At 44.8% G+C, this 20,035-nt stretch overlaps 1 protein-coding gene across 1 annotated transcript in view; it reads left to right on the top strand.

Moving 5' to 3' along the window:
- Window positions 1–20,035, top strand: part of Sil1 (SIL1 nucleotide exchange factor) — a 237,348-nt gene that overhangs the window by 52,550 nt on the left and 164,763 nt on the right. The window contains exons 2-3 of the mRNA XM_051163801.1: window positions 218–331; window positions 18,143–18,281. Of these exons, the coding sequence (XP_051019758.1) occupies window positions 227–331; window positions 18,143–18,281 (244 nt within the window). The 5' untranslated portion in view covers window positions 218–226. The remainder of the gene's footprint in view (window positions 1–217; window positions 332–18,142; window positions 18,282–20,035) is intronic.

Below are 20,035 nucleotides of genomic sequence, written 5' to 3'. Positions count from 1 at the left end.
GAGGGCCAGGGCTATTACAGCAAATGCGTTTCTAATCAGGGCCTATCACTGAGCTATGAGAGGTGGAGGTGGGAGCTATAGAGGTTTATCTAGCAGTAGTGGAAGGCCTGCTACACTTCCAGCAGGGAATGTCTGGCATTGTGGAGTAAGCGCTGCCATGGGGATCGTGATAGCGGGAAACAGGCGCTGACCTCTGTCTCCATGCTTGTACCCTCAGGTCCTGCTTATGGTTCTTCTGCACCTGCCTTCAACTAGAATGGCTCCTCAAGGAATGCTGCTTGGGCTGCTGTTGACTTCCTGTTTCACTTTCTGCCTCAGTTGTCAGAACTCAGTAAGTGTCTTCCTGCAGATTGGAGCGGGCAGGAGGAGGCCTGAGACAGCCTCCTTGTCCCCAAGACCACTGTGGGGTGGGCTAGACTTGGGGTTTTCTGTTTTATGGGAATGTGGGCTCCTTTTTCTCATTTCTGATTTGTTTAATCTCTGTTTAAAAATCATGGCAGTTTCCCTTTGGGAGGACAATGGTGATAGCAGTGATGACAATAAAATAATAATAGGCTTCTATGTGCTAAAGCATTGAATTCAGTGTTCAATATATATATTTTTTAAAAGCTAATTTCTTTATTTTATATGCATTGGTGTTTAGCCTGCATGTAAATCTGTGTGAGGGTGTCAGATCTTGGAGTTACAGACAATTGTGAGCTGTCATGTGGGTGCTGGGAATTGAACCTGGGTCCTCTGGAAGAGCAGGTAGTACTCTCAACTGCTGAGCCATCTCCTCAGCCCCCTTGGATGTATTCTTACCTAATTATTCCAGCAACTCTATAAAGCAGGCAACTATAATCATTATTCTGAAAAGGAAGAGACTAAGGGTCAAAGATTTAAGTACTTTTTACAGAATCATACATGTGAAGAAGAGCTGTTGCTGGTGGTGGTGGTGGTGGTGGTGGTGGTGGTGGTGGTGGTGGTGGTGGTGGTGTGTGTGTGTGTGCGTGTGTATTATCCTGAGGAAGTAGGTGGCAAGATGGAAGAGAACACCAGCCCCGAGACAGACTGTTCTTCCTCTACTTTCTTTGTCCTTGTGTTTTCTCTCCTGTCCAGATCTTCTGTCTTAAGGTTAACTTCGCCCTCATTGTTCAGAGCTGCAGTGTTTGTCACAGGTAGACAGAGAATGCCCAAAGAAGCCTGGCCTGCTGCTCCCCATGAAAGCTCCAGCAGGGCCTTTCCCCCTGGGTTGTCCTAGCAATCGGCTGCCCTTGCCTGGCTCCCAGGGTGTCCCCTTCCCTACAGTTTACCATTCTGGCCACCTTTTCCAACCCCTCAGGGCTCTCACTAAATGTTGGGTAAAGCTTTGGAACTCGAGGCCCTTGAAGTGCAAATGACAAGTGTGATGAATTTAATAACAACCTAGCTCAGCTAAGGCTCACCTCTGGCTCATGGCAAGCTTCTGCCCTCTCTCTCAAGTCATTTGTTCTCTCCCCACCCCACCCCCTCTGTGGAGTGGAGGATGTACAGTTGGAGTCACGAATCCTTTTGAGCTTTTGATATTCTCTGACTAAGATCCTGTTGGTCCTGTTCTGTAACTTCCCCCTCCACGCACCCTTTTTTCCCTTTCTTTTTCTTTCTTCTCTTTCTTTCTTTCTTGTTTCTTTTTTGGCTTTTTCAAGGACAATGAGAATGGAATCCCAGGATTCCTGGGGATAGGGCTAGTTACAGCATGATTCTCTGGCACAGCTTAGTAATAAAAATTTCCCAGAAAGGCACCCAAGAGTCTTGAGGGATCAGAAATGTGTCCCCTTCTCAACTTCCGGCTCAGGAGGAGCCCTGTGTTCCCTGTTGAGAGCTAGAGCAGATGCACAATTAACAAAGCGTGCTGATGAATTTACTTAAGGACTGTGTCTTAGCCAGTCCCTTTTGGATAATAGTCTAACCAGATAGATGAGCTTTCAGAACCATAATTATTCTGGCCCATTTATATTAGCTCTATTGAGTCTAGTCTCAGGAAAATGTTAATACTGACTCTCATCAAGAGAAGCTGCTTTTTTCCTTGTCTGTTCCTAAGCTGTGTCTGTTTGTCATAATCTCTCATCATGTGCTAAAAGCAGTAGGAGTGAAAGCATCTTTTCTCTCATACGATAAAAGTGCTGCCCTAATGACATTTAAAGTCCAAATTATGCATCCAGTTAGCTTCCCAGTATCCTAAGTGGAACCGGTGCTTATGACCCTTTGTTTGGAGCCTGGAGTCCAAACAGCATTCTTGCTGACCTGGAGGTGTCCTGTGTGAAGGTTCTTGTGATGGTTGATATCTACCCAGGATGGGGTATCTGTGTATCAGTGTGATCTGGGACCATCTTCTCCTCCCAGCACCTGCCGTGGTCCTCCCCGTGGGATAGTCATATTCACTGTCACCTGACAGGCTTGAGAGTCACCTAGGAGACAAGTGTCGGTGCATGCCTGTGAAGGAGTTTCTAGATGGGCTCTCTGAGGGAGGAAGACCCACTCTAGCTCTTGGTGACACCATTCTGTGACTACGTGGAAAGAAGCAAGCAAACTGTACCAGCAGCCATGCCTCTCTGCTTCCTGACAGGATGCAGGGAAACTACCCTGAACTCCTGCTGATGCCTTTCCCCACGATGGACACTGACTGCTGTTTCCCTTTTTAAGACACTGGCCAAAATAACCCTTCCTCCTGTAGGTGGCTTTTATCAGGCTTTTGTTACAGCAACCAGAAGTGTTAAATTGGATGCCACGTGTTAAGAGGGGTAAGAGGGCTGAAGGAATGAGGCTATGCTGTGCCCGTCTCCAAAAATGGTGGTAAGCGAGTGCGGCAGGCAGTAGAGTTTTTGAAAGGAGCACAACCTGTATGTTCTTTTTTATTGTCCAATTGGCAGTGTGACCACATCTGAGGTTCGTTTCTTTATCTGAGATACTGGTTGCTATCTCCTTTTCAAATTTTATTGAGATTAAATATGATTAAACAGATAAACACTTAGCATTGACACTAATACAATATAGCCAATAATATCAGATGTTATTAATTTTTCAAGCGGGGTTCTAATATGATACCCTAGAAGTCTCTCTATGTCATGGTGGTGTTGACACAAAAACCACAGCTCTCATCTTAAAGGGAATAAGAGAGAGCTTATTTGGAAGCCATTTTGAGTGACTATGGCCTGGGAACACAGATTTAAGTTACCCAAAATTCCCTGTTCCAACACAGAAGCAATTTCACAAAGTTTTTACAGGTCAAGGCATGTTTAAAATATGTTGTTGAGTCTATCAGAGAAGAAGTTATAGTAAGACAGGTGAAGCTTTCTGAAAGGCCCCAAACGCTCTCTGATGCATTCCTAGCTTTTTAGATTGGTGGAATTTAATTGTCTGTTAAGTCAATAGATTCTAAAGGTTTTTATCTATTGTTACAAGGTGTTAGTGCTGATGTGAGGGTGGGGCGTGGGGAGCAAGGCAAGGCTGTTTTAGAGAGCCAGCCAGAGCTTAGCCCAAGAGAAGGTCCTGCAGCCTCTGGACCTGCGGCATTCCAGTCTCCCCACAGTACCGAGATTCTAATGAGCCAGTTGGTTTCTGCAGTCACAGACTCCTCCCGGGAATTTTTGCTCTTACCCAAATTTGTCTTCTTTTCAGAACTTTTCATTCACAACGTCTACTAACTATGATTAGGATTTATTCATTCTCTGTGCTCGTGAAGGCTTTATTTAGCTTTGAAGACTGTCCTGCTCTCAGGCTGGTGGTGGCATATGCCTGTAATCCTAGCAGGTGGATCTTCATGAGTTCGAGGCTAGCCTGATCTACAAAGGGAGTCCAGGACAGCTGGGACTACACAGAGAAACCTTGTTTAAAAAGAAACAACCCCCCCCTCCAAAAACAAAACCCTATCCTCATCTATAAGCACTGGAAGGTCTGGTTTCGTTAAGCTGTTTGTTAGCTAACCCTTTAGCTGGGAGTTCTTGCTAGTCAGGTGCGAGGACAATGCTATTTGGACTGATGTGTTAAGGAGGAGAGAGGCTGTGATCCAGCATGGATCAGACCCTTGCGAAGCCAGCTTCCAGTGCACAGGGCAAGGGCAGCCTGCCTCTCATCTCTTGGTTTCTCTTTTTGTCAGGACACTGTTTTGTGCCCCTCCCCCAAGTCCCCACCTGTGATTTTTCTCACTTGTCCCATGCTCAGGAAGAGGGATGTGCTGGTACATGTGTTAAAGTGATCTCATTATCCCAGCTTTATTTTCTCAGCATTCAGGGTACAACCATTAACTAAGGTATTTGACTAAGAAACACAGAAGTGAACCTAATTTCACACATGGGTTTTGGAGCCATGCTTAGCAGAACTTAAATCTTTCCTTTTCTGAGCAGTGTGGTTATGAACAGGCCTAGTGTTTTACCTCATCTGTACAATGGAATAGTTTATGCTTCACAGGTGAGGGCCTGATGAGCTGAGGGTGGGAAGCATTTAACCAGGGCGTGGCCTCTGCTCAAGGCCTAGTAGATGGTAGCTGTCTTTATGATGCTGTTTACAAATCCTGTAATGGAACCCCCACCCGCCTTTTTTTCCAAGACAGAGTTTCTCTGTGTAGCCTTTGATGTCCTAGACTCTTTTTGTAGACCACGCTGGCCTTGAACTCACAGCAGTCTGCTTGCCTCTGCCTCCCTGAGTGCTGGGATTACAGGCATGTGCCACCACACCCAGCTTTGAAATTCTCCTTTTGAATTGACTGTCCAATCTGTGGGATGTTGATGTCACACTGACTTTCTGTGTTTCTGAGTCCTTGATCTTTGATAATAGCCTGGTATGACCTGGGGAAAATGTCTAGTTACTCAGGGCCAGATCTGGTAAACAGAGAAAACAGCTCGAACATAAGAGCATTGATTTTATATCATTCTCCATTAAAATTTGTGGTACCTTAAAATCTGATTCAAAGATTATATTAAGAAATGATGTAGCCAGGCGGTGGTGGCGCACGACTTTAATCCCAGCACTCAGGAGGCAGAGGCAAGTGGATTGCTGTGAGTTTGAGGCCAGCCTGGTCTACAAAGTGAGTCCAGGACAGCCAAAGCTACACAGAGAAACCCTGTCTCGAAAAACAAAACAAAAGAAATGATGTAAAAAGAACGTGTTGAGCAAGAAGGACTGTTGAAAATGTTGGCCTCCTTAGGGCTTAAAGCATGTTGTTTCTTTCTTGGGTATGCTTTATTCTTAACCAGTGCAGTGATTATGCACATCTTTGAGGTATAAGTACATGCATACAATACGAAATGACCAGGTTAGGTAATCGCCCTGTTTCTAACCTTAGATGCTTATTATTTCTTCCTGTCAGGAACATTCAGACTCTTCTCTACTTGCTACTTTGAAGTGCCCAGTTAACTGTTATGAAACATAGTCACTTTACTAAGCTATTGAACTTGTATGTAACAGCGTCTGTATTGACCACTCATCTCTCCACCCCAAGTACTTTTCTCTGTTCCCTACCATGAAAGTAACTGTTTAGCCTCAGTGTGTTTAAGGATGTGTGGTTGGGTTTGGGTGGTGGTAACATACACCTTTAATCCCAGCACTCGGGAGGCAGAGGCAGGTGGACCCCTGTGAGTTGGAGGCCAGCCTGGTCTACAAAGTGAATCCAGGATTTCAGGTCATCTAGATTTGTGGTTTGGTGGTTGAATACTTGCCTAGCTTGGGCTTGCTTCCTAGTACCATAAAAGACAAAACAACCCTCTGTGCCTGGCTTATGTCACTTAATGCAGTGCCCTCCAGTCAGTCTTTTCATTTTGCTGAAAACTTGTCTATTGTATATGTCTTTTCCTTTCTTTCTTTCTTTCTTTTTTTTTTTTAACTGTCACTCCACCACTGACGGGCACCTGGATGGACTTGTATCTTAGTGACACTGATTTTAGTTCCTCTGTACACATGATCAGTAGTATGGTAGGCAGATCCTTTGCTAGTTTTACTTCCGTTCTTTTTGAGGAACCCTTAACTATTTTTATAATGACTACACTAATTTATATTTCTACCAACAGTGTGTAAAAATTCCCCCTTTCTAGTTCCTCACCTGCATCTTTTGCGTATGTTTTTTTTCACAGCAGCCATTTTAACTCAATAGAATGATAACTCACTGTGGTTTTGATTTGTATTTTGCTAATCACGTTGCTGTTGTTTTGGCAACTTATAGACGGAAGAGTCTGCTGGGAGCTTACAGTTTCAGAGGGTTAGAGTCCATGAGCATCATGGCAGGAGGCATGCAGTGTGCAGGCAGGTATGGCACTGGAGCATAACTGATAGCTCACATCTTGATCCACAAGCGTGAGAGACAGGACAGAGACAGAGAGAATGAGAGAGGCAGGTGGGTCTTAGTCACTGTTCTCTTGCTGCAGAGAAACACCATGACCACACCGACTTTTGCAGAAGAAAGCATTTAATTGGGGGCTTGCTTATAGTTTCAGAGGGTTAGACTGTTATCATCATGGTGGGAGCATGGTGGTGCACGTGGTGCTGGGACAGTAGCTAAGAGCTACATCCTGATAGGCAAGCCTATCAGGGAGGGAGAGAGCAGAGAGACACTGGACTTTGAGGTTTCCAAAGCCCACCCCCAATGACACATTCCTCCAATGAGGCCACACCTTCACCAACAAGGCCACACCTCCTGAGGCCATTCTCATTCTTAGCAGCAGGGTAATGCTGAACATTTTTCACATACTTGTTAGCTATGTCTAAGCTGTGTCTACCCAGGGCTTGTGCACAGCAGGCAGGTGCTCTGTTACTGAGTCCTGCCTTTAGCCAGTGACTCCATGTCCCCCCACCCCTTATTTTCTTTCCTGCCCAGAGCTGGATATGAAGCCGAGGGTCCTCATATATGCTAGCCAAGCATTCTACTATAGAGCTATGTCCCAGTCCCATTGGCCCATTAAATCTTTTTTTTCCCCAGCCGGATAAGATGACGCATGCCTTTAACCCTTGGCACTTAGGGAGTCACAGGTATGAGGATCTCTGTGAGTTGAAGCCAGCCTGGTCTACAGAGTGAGTCCAGGACAGCCGAGGATACACAGAGAAACCCTGCCTTAAAACAAAACAAAACAAAACAAAACCCAAAAACCATAATAATAATAAAAAATATTTTTACTATTGGTCTTCTTACATATTCTGGTTAGTAATCTCTTGTTGGCTCAGAACCTTGTGAATGCTTGTCATTGTTACTGTATGTATGATGTTGTCTGTAGGGACACATGCATAGAGAGTCAGAGTACAACCTAGTTGGTCCTTTATATGGATTCTCGGGATCCGACTCAGGGACCACAGGCTCTGTGCCACAAGTGCTTTAAGCAGCTGCAGTATCTTTCTGGCTCATTTCTCCCATTCTCAAATTGTTTGTTCTGAGGTCGTGCTGTATAGAAGGTGTAATACCAGTAGTTGAGTTCTGTGTTTGGGGACCATATAAAATACAAAAGCCCTTTACTCAGTGTCCCCATGTATTTCTCCTGTGGGTTTGTTTGTAGTTTATTTTCCTTTTCCTCACCTTCTCCCACCTCCCCCACCTCCTTTCTCCATCTCTCCTTTCTTTTTTGATGAGGTCTTTTGTATCCTGGCTGTTTTTCAACTCCTTACGTAGCCTAGGATAACCTGGGCCTTCTGATGTTCCTGCCTCTCCCTCATTAGTGCTGGGATTACAGGTGTGTACTGCCACATCCAGTTTATGTGGAGCTAGTGACTGAACTCAGGCCCTCTGGATACGTTCTAGGTGAGCAACATATTATTACCTGAGATACATCCCAGCCCTCACCAGCATGGTTGGTTTTTGTTCAGGATTGTGTTGACTGGCTTTGTTTTTTGGTGTGTGTGTGTGTTTCCATACCATTTTATTGTTGCTGTGATTTTTTTGTTTTGTTTTGTTTGAGAGAGGGTCTCTCTATGTAGGCTTGGCTATGCTGGAACTCACTTTGTAGATCAGGCTGGCCTCGAACTCACAGTCTCTGTCTCTGCCTACAGAGTACTGAGATTAAAGGCTTGCACCACCATGGCTAACTAAGTTCTACATAAGTTTTTGCAATGAACCCCCCCCCCACTTGTTTGTTTATTTTGTGTGTGTGTGTGTGTGTGTGTGTGTGTGTGTGTGTGTGTGTGTGTTGGGGCATGTGTATTTTATGATGTGTGAAGTCAGAGGAAATCTTGCAGGAGTCAGTTCTCCACCGTGTGAGTCCTGGGGTTGACTTCATGTTCTAAGGCTTGGTGATAAGCATGCTCACCTGCTGAGCTGTCTAGCCAGCCTGAATTTTAGCAATCTTTTAAAAACTTATCTAGAAAATTACATCAACTCTGTAGATCACTTTTGGGAGTGCAGACATTTTGACATTAATAAGTCTGATCTATGAATATAAGATGACTTGTCATTTTCCTGGGAGGGAAGGTTCAATTTCTTTGATGTTTGGTCTTTTATGATTTTCACTGTAGAACCCCACCCCCAACTTCCTTGGCTAAATTCACCCCCTACCCACACAAAGACCCTGCTCCTTTCTCTGTCTGTCTCTGTCTCTCTCATTATTGTATGAATAGGATTTCTTTCTTGCAATTTTGTTTTTGTTATATAAAAGAGTATTTGGGGTTTGTATATTGACTTTATATCCTGTAGCTTTATTGAATTTGCTTCTCAGGTGTGTGTGTGTGTGTGTGTGTGTGTGTGTGTGTGTGTGTGTGTGTATGATGTTGTCAAATTTTCTTATATAAGAAATCATGTTACTTGCAAATGGGTAATTTGACCTCTTTTTTGGTTTGATGTCCTTTATTTTTGTCTTGTTCCAGATTTTCAAGGAAACAATTTCAGCTTTCTGCTGCAGCATGCTATTAACTGTGGGCTTACTGTGTGGAAGGAAGTCTGTTTCTTCTAGACAATTGTTTCAGTTTTGAATCATAAGCACCACTGAGTATTAAATGCTTGTTCTGTGTCTGTTGAGATGCTCATATATTTTCCATCTTCGGTTTGCTTGGGTGATTAATTATGTTTATTGATTTATGTGTGTTGAGTCATGGTTGCACCTGTGGAATAAATCTTACTTGATTCCTCCTCTTTCTCTGTAGGATCTGGGGATCTAACTCAGGTCTTCAGGCTTGTGGGTTAAGTGTTTTACTCACTAGCAATCCCAACAGCCCTGTAGTTATTTATTTATTGTTTAGTTTTGATATCCTGTTGGGTTTGATTTACGCTCGGTTTGTGAAGAATTCTTGCACTTACGTCATCACATATATTGGTTTTTAGCTTCATTGGTTTGTTGTGTTCTTATCTACCTTTGATATTTAAAATGGGGCTGGCCTCATAGAATGAATTTGGAAGGATCCTGAACAAGACAATTCTTTGGAATAGTTTGGTAATTGGTTTTAGTTTGTTGAAGGCTTGGTAGCCTACACCATGGAGCCTTCTAATCCTACGCATATCTTTGGTGGGAGAGGATATTTTTGGTTTTGTTTTTCCCCAAGACAAGGTTTTTCTGTGTAGCCTTGGCTGTCCTGGACTCACTTTGTAGACCAGGCTGGCCTCGAACTCACAGCGATCCGCCTGCTTCTGCCTCCCAAGTGTTGGGATTATAGGAGTGTGGCACCACCGCCCGGTGGTGGGAGAGTTTTTAGTACTGATTTGGTCTCATTTTTTATTGGTCTGATCAGGATTTTTATGTCATATGTAGATTCATAGGTTGTATGTGTAGAAATTGACCGATTTCTTGTGGACTTTGCAAATTTTAGTATTTAGCTATATGTAGTAATATTTACATTTCTGTAGTATCTGTTGTAATATCTCCTTTTTAACTGCTCATTTTATTTGTTTCTTTTCCCTTTTCTCATTATATTAATTGCATTTTCTGTGCACAAATTACCTGATAGAGAAAAAGAAGGAAATTGTGTTTTGAATGATGATTTCAGTGGCTGTGGATCCATTATGACAGGATTATGGAGTGGCTGTGTCTATGGTGACAGGAACGTGCAGTGGAGGCTGTTGGCATGTGGTGGACCAGGAAACAGAACGAGAGGGATGGCAACCAGAGTCATAGCCCCCAGAGGCCTTTTCCTACAGACTTGCTTGTTTTAGTAGCACTTCATCTCATAAAGTTCTTGAGCCTTCAAAATAGTGTCATGTTCTAGGGAACAGATGTTTAAAACATGAGCATGTGGAAGAAACTTTAGCTCAAACCGTAACATCCTTCATCAGTCTAGCTAATGTTCTATCGGTTTTGTTTATCTTCAAGACAACGAACTCTCCAGAGCTGGATGTAGTAGCATGCTTCTGTATCTCAGGATTTGAGAGGTGAGATATTCAGATCTAGCCTTGGCTGCTTAGTGAGTTCATCACCAGCTTGGACTACATGGGCTTAAGTCTTTTTTTTTTTTTTTCCTTTTTTTTTTTTTTTCTTTTTTTTTTTTTATTAATTTATTCTTGTTACATCTCAATGTTTATCCCATCCCTTGTATCCTCCCATTCCTCCCCCCCCACCCCCATTTTCCCATTATTCCCCTCCCCTATGACTGTTCCTGAGGGGGATTATGTCCCCCTATATATTCTCATAGGGTATCAAGTCTCTTCTTGGCTACTTGCTGTCCTTCCTCTGAGTGCCACCAGGTCTCCCCCTCCAGGGGACATGGTCAAATGTGAGGCACCAGAGTACGTGAGAAGGGCTTAAGTCTTAAAACACCAACCAACAGGGTTGGAGAGATGGCTCAGAGGTTAAGAGTGCTACCTGCTCTTCCAAAGGTCCTGAGTTCAATTCCCAGCAACCACATGGTGGCTCACAACCATCTATAATGTGATCTGATGCCCTCTTCTGGCCTGCAGATGTACATGCAGGCAGAACACTGTATACATAATAAATAAATAAATAAACAAATCTTTAAAAAACCCAGTCAACAGAAAAACCAATTACAAATTTTTTTACTGATTTTTTTTCTTTTTAAAAAATTTATTTTATTAATTATTCACTTTACATCCCAGTTATAACCCCCTCCCTTCTCTCCTCCTGGTTCCACCCTCCCCTACTCCTTAGAGAAAGGGAACCCCTCCCCCATTTTTACTGATATCTTGTTTTTCTTTTTCAGTCTGCATTTTATTTCCACTCTACTCTTGTTTTTCCTCACCTTTTACCACCTATGGGTTTGTCTAGTCTCTCCACTTGCACTGTTACATTGTTTGAAGCCTTTAAAAATGTGAGCATGTGTACTGTAAACCTCCCTCTCAGGATTGTATACTCTGGCACAGAGGTTTTGACATGCCATGGTTTGATTTTCATTTGTTTAAAAGTTTTACTTACTTAGTTTCTTGAGATGTGTTATGGGGTGGCCTTGAAACCACTGTAGTTGGCTCTGGCTCACAGGGCTCATCGTTACACTTGGCTCAAGAGAGTTGATTAAAAAAATCACTGTTGACCTGTTGGTCATTTAAAGAAAATTTATTTCCTCCCATGCATCTATATACTTTCTTCTTAAAGTTTTATCACATTGTGTATGTGTGTGTTCACCATGGTGTGAGCCTATAGAGACGTGTGGGAGTCTTTTCCCACCATGTGAGTCCCAGGGATTGAACAGACGTTTCCAGGCTTGATGGCAAGTGCGTTTGCCTGCTGAGCTGTCGTGGCAGCCCCCTTTTATATAATTTCAAAAGTCCCACTTGTTGATTTTTAGTTTTATTCAATTGTGAGTAGAAAAGAATATATATTACTTCAGGTTTTAGTTTTTATTATCTTTTTTTCCTTTTTTTGACTTGTTGCCTGACATATAATCTATCCTGAATAAAGTTCCATGTTCTGAGAAGAAAAATGTATCCTAAAGCTGTTAGATGAAGTGTCCCTATAATTATCCATTAATCTATTTGGGCCGTAGTATAATTCAACGCTAGTGCTTCTTTATTGATTGCCTATTACCTCTCATTTTACAAAAGTGGGTGTTAAGGTCCCATGATTATGCATTGGAGCCTGCTTTGTACAAGTGAATATTCCAGCGTTGGGTGTGTGTACATTTATAACTGTTAGTTATAATTGCTGAATTGGCCCATTTATTATTATATGGTGGCCTTATTTGTGTTTTAAAGTATTTGATTTATTTTATCTAATACATGTGTAGCTACTCCTGCTCATTTTTTTTCCTCCTTGCATGGTGTTTTTCCTCCATCTTTCCACTTCGAGTCTATGTCCACTTCACTGGTGGAAGGAGTTTCTTGTAGGCAGCATATCACTAGGTCTTATTTTTAACTCCATTCAACTTGTTTGCGTGTTTTAACTGGGGAATTTAATCCAACAGGATAGGTTGGTTGCATTGGCTTTGGTTCTAGGTGAATGCTTTAGTGCATGTAGCATACTTAGCTATAATCAGAGTAGGTGATGTCCATGGTGTGTTCGTAGCCTAGGCTACAGGGGTTGTTGGATGGCACCTAAATTCTCCGAGGTGGATTTGCTAGCAGCTCTGGGTGTAGAGTATTTGGTTGTGGGTGGGGGATGCCTGTCAGTTTCTCCTGGTCATATGAGAGTTCTGTTACTTTAGAGGGCCTGCTCAGATAAAGCATGCAGCTGAGCCATGAGTCCTATCCATTTACAAGGGCCAGTGTGTGAGCACTCCGCAGGGCTGGGTACTGCAGAAGGGGTGTTTGTATGTGACTAAAGGCATTGCTGCCAGTGCTTCAAAGGGCCGCCTGCCAAGGGCTGCTTGTCTCTGCGTCTCAGGGCCTCCGGAAGGCAGAGATTCTGAGGATGCACAGCCGGGTTGCTTCTTGGGGCTGCAGGAGGATGGACAGGACTGCAGAGCTCTTTCCTTGGGAGCTTGACCAGCTACACTGCTCAGTGCTGCTTGTCATTTTGCCCCCAGAGCTGAGTTGGTTAAACTGCTGTGGTGGGTGTCCAGCTGTTTCTCAGGATCCTACGTGAGCATAGCCTCAAAGCAGCACAGGAGCCGGTGTAGAGGAAGGCACAGGATGGCTGAGATCATTCTCCATGGCAACTCAGGGATAGCGCCCAGACTGGGCTCAGGACCTGTGAGAGCTGCAGGCTTCTCCTGCAGTAAAGGCTGCAGGTGTCAGTGCCTGAGGGAACTGTGGGGGCCTCCTGCTTGCTCTTTCCCCACCACGTGGCTCAAGTTGATTTTAAGAGACGGCACAGTAGGTTGTGTATACTTTGTTCCCTTCTTAAGGCAGTGATGCATCTTTATTCTTTGTGCTGTCTCTGCCACGTCCGCACTATGCCCAAGTGCTGTGCTTCAAATACTAGTGCAAAAGCTATTGTTTTTGTTTTTTATTATTATTTTGTGTTATTTTGATTTTTTTTTTTTTTTTTTTTTTTTGAGACAGGGTTTCCGTGTTTCACTTTGGGTGCCTGGACTCGCTTTGTAGACCAGGCAGGCCTTGAACTCACAGAGATCCGCCTGCCTCTGCTTCCCGAGTGCTGTGGTTAAAGGGGTGCACCATCAAGCACGGCTTGTTCTTTATTATGGAGAAAAGCATGTCGGGTTCCTGTAGCAGCTTTGTTGGATGAACCTGATCTGTTATGTTTATGAAATCCAGGGTGTGGGGGGAAGCCGTTCTTATCTCTGCGTCATCAGCATGAACACTTAGAGCCCTGCAAGTGTTTGGAAGAGTGTGAAATGGCATGCTCTTTCAAATTAGACCTTCCCCTCCATGTTGCAGCATTTGCCCAGGGAGGGAGGGGGAGGCAGATGAACTTCAGGTGGCAGACAGGAAGTAAACAAAGGAAGATTCTTGGGTCTCTTCCAACAGTGTGAGAGGGTATAAGTGCAGGGGTGATGGGTGGGTGGACAGTCTGAGCAGCCAACTGCAGGAGCAGCCCGGGACTGTGGCACTGCGTCCAGGCTGTGTAGAGAGGCCAGGTTTTGGGAGTGGTCACCCCTTGTCAGCGTGGGTTTTCTGGCAGTACAGCTGCTTCTGAGTTATCGCTGCTCCTTGTAATTCTTTACTCCTCATAATAACCTCAGTAAAAAGTGCACTTGGGAGCAGGCAGATCTCTGTGGGTTCGAGGCCAGCCTGGTCTACAAAGTGAGTCCAGGAAAGCCAGGGCTACACAGAGAAACCTGGTCTCGAAAAACCAAAAAAAAGATCCTCACTGAGTCACCAGGTTGGACTTTGATGCCGTCGTTGCTTTGGCCTGTGCTGGGTTCCTTTTCCGGCATGAGGAGACCTGTGTGTTGGATCTCCTCAGGAAAAGTCTGTCATGCAACAAAACACTTCCTGCTTCTCCAGGTTATGAGAATTATTCTCCGTTTACTGTCATACATCCCGGAATTTCCTCTTGGTACACCAAGGCAAGGTTGCAATTTAAAACTTAGGTGTTTGGTTTGGTCTTCATAGCATCCTAGAAATGAGAACAGTTCACAAACCCAGATTCCTGGTGTGCTCAAGCTGTGTAGCTGGGGTGGATAGCGGGGCAGCCGCAGCCTTAGTGAAGGTTGGAGGGCTTCACAGGCCCAGGAGTCCCTGGGCCTCCACCTGCCCCACTTCACTCATTGTCACCCACTCCTGCCTGGCTACTGGAGGCATTTGATTTACACACCTGAGGCAATATTTATTACTATTATTCTAATCCTGTGATCTAGCACTTTTAGTCACGGGCTGGCAAGCATGGCTTGGCCCTAGAGTACATAGGTTCTGGATACTTAGCAGAACCTAAGTATCCAGATAGTCCAGAATATGGTACTGCTACCTATCTGCAGAAGACTCAGGGGTTGGGGCTCTAAAGTCACACCTGCCTATGACATGTGACTCATTTATTCATTCAGCCACTCACTCATTCACTCAACTGTTATGAACTATGTCTTGTGTGCTAGGTCTTGGGCATACACAGTTATAATAGATGGACACAACACCTGTTTCAGGAGACTTGGTAGTTGGAAACCCTAGGTGGCCACAACCTCCTGACAGGTTCTCCCAAACACAGTTGCTGTCCTATTCTTACTTCATATTCGCCCTCTCTTCCTCTGTGTCTTATTTCTTCTCCTATCCTCCTTTCTCTCTCCTACCCTTCCTCCTTGTTTCATTGGCAGAGTCTTTTGTAGTGCAGACTGGCCTTGCACTTGCTTGTATAACTGAGGCTGGACTTGACCTCTCCTGACCCTCTTGCCTTCACTTCACCTCTCCGCTGGTATGAGTACAGATGTGTGCTGTGTATCACACCCAGTGTCTGATTTTCTTTTCTTTAAAAACACATTATTTTATGATGGGTGGATCTGTGCCCAGGGGTCCTGCTCAAACTATGGCACCAGCCAAGGACAATACGTGCAGTAAACTTCGAACCCCTACCCAGATCTACCCAATGGACAGGACATTCTTCACAGTTGAGTGGAGAGTGGGGACTGACTTTCACATGAACTCTGGTGCCTCATATTTGACCACGTCCCCTGGCTGGGGAGGCCTGGTGGCACTCAGAGGAAGGATAGCAGGCTACCAAGAAGAGACTTGATACCCTATGAGCATATACAGGGGGAAGAGGTCCCCCTCAGTTACAGTCATAGAAGAGTAAGGGGGAAATGGGAGGGAGGGAGGAATGGGAGGATACAAGGGGTGGGATAACAATTGAGATATAATATGAAGAAATTAATAAACTATATTAAAAACACACACATACACACACACATATGTTTTGCTTGCATGTATGTCTATGTACAGTCTATTACAATGCTATGGAAGCCAGAGCAGGTGCTGGATCCCCTGGGACTGGAGTTACAGACAGTTGTAAGCTGCCATGTAGGTGCTGGGAATTGAACCAAGGTCTTCTGGAAGATCAGCCAGTGCTCTTTATCACTGAGCCATCTTTCCAGCCCCTATTTTTTTAAGCTAATTTTTTGTGAAGACTTAAAATTGAATAGATAAGAGGGGCTTGAGCTAGGCTGTGATCCTGGGTCACAGAGTGACCTCCCCTCAACCTGACCTGCCCAAGTGAAACTGTATTGTGTGGTTACTCTAAATTGTCATAGCACAGACTTCTCTGAACTGGAAACTTAGACTGCTTTTGTGAGTAATGTGATGATGGTGGTGGTGGTGGGGGTGGTGAGTACCATGTTCTCAGGGCTAGTGGCTTACAATATAGTATCTCATCTAAAATACAAACGAGAGATTGTCATTTCTACTTTTCTTTTTAATGATTTATTTACTTATTAGTATGTATATAGTGCTCTACCTGCATGCACACCTGCACACCAGAAGAGGACATCAGATCCCAGTATAGATGATTGTGAGCCACCGTGTGGTTGCTGGGAATTGAACTCAGGACCTTTGGAAGAACAGATAGTTTTTCTTTCTTTTTTTTTTCCTTTGAGACAGGGTCTCTCTGTGTAGTCTTGGCTGTCCCAGACTCGTTTTGTAGATCAGACTGGCCTTGAACTCACAGCGATCCACCTGCTTCCCAAGTGCTGGGATTACAGGCGTGCAGCACCATGCCCAGCCTGGAAGAACAGATAGTGTTCTTAACCTCTGAGCCATCTCTCAAGCCCCATTTCTACTTTTTAAATGGAGAAACCTAGTCTTCAAAAGTTAAATAACTGTTCCAGAATCTCTCTCTTTCTCTCTTGCGTGCACGCACGCACCGCCCCCCTACACAAATGGGATTTGAACTTGTGCTATATGACAGAGAGCTCCAGTTCTTTATCACTATGCCATATCAGTGTTCTCATTAATTGTGAAATTATTTAAGAGCTCCCTTCTGTCCAAGATGTTTTCCTTTCTGGTCCTTAACAAGGTGTGAAATTCTGCCACTTAAATTTCAGGCTTTTATTTCTTGTTAAAATGTGAAAATTCTTGGAAGGGTTCTGTTTTGTCATCAGCGGCACCATAACACCTTAACCTGTCCTCTGACAGCTAATTAAAGATCAGACATGGAGGGACCCAGACAGGTGGGAGTCCCTTTCTAGTGCTGGGTACGGCTTGAGGACGACATGCACATACCACTACCCGGGCAGGCTTAGGGTTGTTGAGAAAGCATAATGAGGTCTATGTAAAGTACTCAGTACAGATATGGCTCAAAGGAAGGCTCTAAGAAATACACCTATTAGGGTAGGATTTGAGAAATGGATAAAAAGTAATGATACAGAGGTGGCTTGGCTGGGTAACCTCCCTGTGTGCTAGTATACGTTCCTCCTTACTATCACAAATATAATTTTCCCAAGCTCTGGAGCCCTCTGCTTCAGGTTCTTGAGGCTTACATGACTACTTTTATCAAAATGCAGATTTAAAAATGGGAGGTCAGTTCTGTAGTCACACAAGCATGCACACACACACACACACACACACACACACACACACACACACTCACATACATGCATAGACACACACTCTCATGCATACATGTATCAGGCAAACATACATGCAAAATAAAAATAAACTTTAAAAAAAGGAGATTAAAAGCTGAGCGTAGTTGCTCACGCCTGTAATCCCAGAACTGTGGTTGGCAGAGGCTGGTTGATTTCTTTGAGTTCAAGGCCAACCTGGTCTACAAAGCAAGTCCAGGACCGCCAACGATACACAAAGAAACCCTGTCTCAGCGCCCCCCCCCCATTAAAAAAGACCAGGAAGAAGCAAAATGAATAATACTTGGTGTTCATGTTCTCTCTCTCTTGTAAGCTCAGGGCTCAGAGACTCCATCTTCCTATTCCTTGATGTCCCTGGGGTAGAGAGGTTTGGGGAAGCCGTTTCCAACTTGGACATGTTCTTGTCTTGGCCAAGTTAGAATCCCATGTCCCTACTTGCAACTCTTACTCCATGGTTTGGACTGTTCCAGGACGTTTATATCGCTCCCCAGGGTATTTGCCAGGCTACTTGGGAGTCAATTAGAACTCAGGCACCAGGCTGTTTCAAGCAGGTAAATACAAAGTAAAAGCTGTGCTAACCCTTCTCTCTAGTATTTTCTTTAACCCCGCAAGAGAGTATGGAATCTTCTGGCGGTATTCCTTGTGCATGTATAAAAGTACTGTATATGCCCCAAAGCCTACTGTGTTCTCTTAACCATACTGTCTCACATGCCAGTTCTGAGGCTCACCTTGTGGAAGGAACTGCAAACATGGAACTGTGTCTGAAGATGGGGAGGGGCGTACAGGGAGAGGGCAGCACTTCAAGCTGCATCTTTCCTCTTGCCTGGAGCCTAGTAGTGGTGGGTCATGCACTATTTTCTTTTCTCAGAATGCGCTTGAACTCCTCAACTCAGAGAAGAGTGTCCACAAAGAATCAGAGACAAAGGAACCCGGAGGAGAGGAGGAGCTAGACACGGAGGTCCTGGAGGTGTTTCACCCAGCTCAAGAGTGGCAGGCTCTTCAACCAGGTACCAGACCCACTCTGTTCCTTTGAAATACACCGAGTTGAAAACCACAAATGTTCTCAGTTCTTGAAGGTTGGAAGCAACCATTCTCACGGTGACCATCAGAGTGGTAGCTGCAGTACCGGGGAGTCTGGGCAGTCTCCTTCTCTAGCAGGGCAGGGTTTGTGGTATGAGTGCCCGGAAGGGAGGCATGTGGTGGGTGGCCGCGCTTTCTGAGCAAGTGATGGAAAACTTTCTTCCCTGCACTCCTGAAGCACAGGCGTGGCAGTGACATGTGCCTTGCTCTGCAAATGCTATTTTGGGCTCTGCTGCTCGGCTCAGTGCTGCTGAAATAGTAGTGTTCACGGGAGAGTCCCGAGCACTGATGTGGGGCCCAACTGTTCTGTTAAAGGAACCTGGACCAAGAAGAAAAGGGCTGGTCCTTGCCTGATCATAATTGGGGCATCTTCAGAAGGAACAACTTTCTAACCCTTTTATGACCCTGAATCCGGGGTTTCAAGTAATAATGACAGTAGCCTGCAGTTGTAAATGCTTACCATATCGGGCCCCCTGCTAGGTTCCTCGTGTGCACCATCTTCAGTCTTTGTAGGAATAGAATCATCGCTGTCTTTATACCCCAGTGGAAACACTGAGGCTCGAGAGGCTAGATCACTTGTCCTGTGATTGGTCTGATGCCGTGTGTCATGGACCTCAGAGCCTTGACCCGCTCCCTTCCCACTTCTTCCCATTTGCACTGTCCTTGGCTGGAGCCCAATCTCAGGTGCTTGTGTTCTGTATGGTGGCAAAGTGAATGGCAAGTTCTGGCAGCAGCCACAGAATGGTTTTATCAGGTCCTTGCTGATATTCATCGCTGTGTCCTCACAGCCCCCATTGCTGCTGTGCTGCCAGGGATAGCATTTGCTGTGCCAGCCAGAGATTTCACTCCTGCTAGGCTTGCATATGGGTAGTTGCTGCCACACAAGACTGATGAAGCACCAGAGAAGCCAAGTGGAAGCTCATGGCATCAGGCAGAGGGAAGGCTGAGAACAGAGGTATTTGATGCAGCAGGCCTGACTCTGCCTGTCCTCTCTCAGCTGCCCTGAGAATAGAATTTAGCCTTTGAAGAATAGCTTGGAGAAGCTGTCAGGGGTGGAGAGGTACAAGATATGGCTCTATCATCAGGGTTTACGTGGCGTTGTTGGTATTCTTTTAAACAGGCAAGTGCCTGAAGTAGATGGAGGCTCATGTTCTGAGTTCCTACTTGTACTCTGTGCCTTTGGCTGGGTCAGTAGCCTCCTTCCAGCCTTTGGTCCACACTGCAAACAGAACACGCCTCATATTTCTGACCTTGAGCCTTACCTAGCTCTCTGGCAGTGGCACTGCTGCTAATAGCTCAAGAGCCCCTGTAGGTGTACTTTGGGAGGAAGAGCCAGAGACTGTGACTAGAGTGAGGAGTGGGCTCTGAGAGCCCTCAGGAGAGCCTGGAGTGAAGCACTTGTCCTGTTTAACTTGATGATCCTTTGATAGCACTGTCTACCTTGTAGTTTCTCAAGAGCTCCTTATAAGCGCTCTGTACAAAATTCTCGTGAAGCTGCTGTGAAGGCTGTTGCCACTAAAGCACACTGTAGATAAAGTCCTCTTCCCAGTCGTGAAGGCCTCTTAGTCCAGCTGTGGGCCTGCTTTTCCTTGTGGTCTTCACTAGGGAGGGCGAGCGACCACGATGTGAAGGAAAGACTTGTATGATGATGAAATGCTCTCCCTCTCCTTCAGTAGCAGTG

This window comes from Acomys russatus, chromosome 20, assembly GCF_903995435.1.
Source record: "Acomys russatus chromosome 20, mAcoRus1.1, whole genome shotgun sequence".
Lineage (NCBI taxonomy): Eukaryota > Metazoa > Chordata > Mammalia > Rodentia > Muridae > Acomys > Acomys russatus.
The sequence above is the reverse complement of the archived record's forward strand: the minus strand, read 5'-3'. Positions and strand labels throughout refer to the sequence as shown.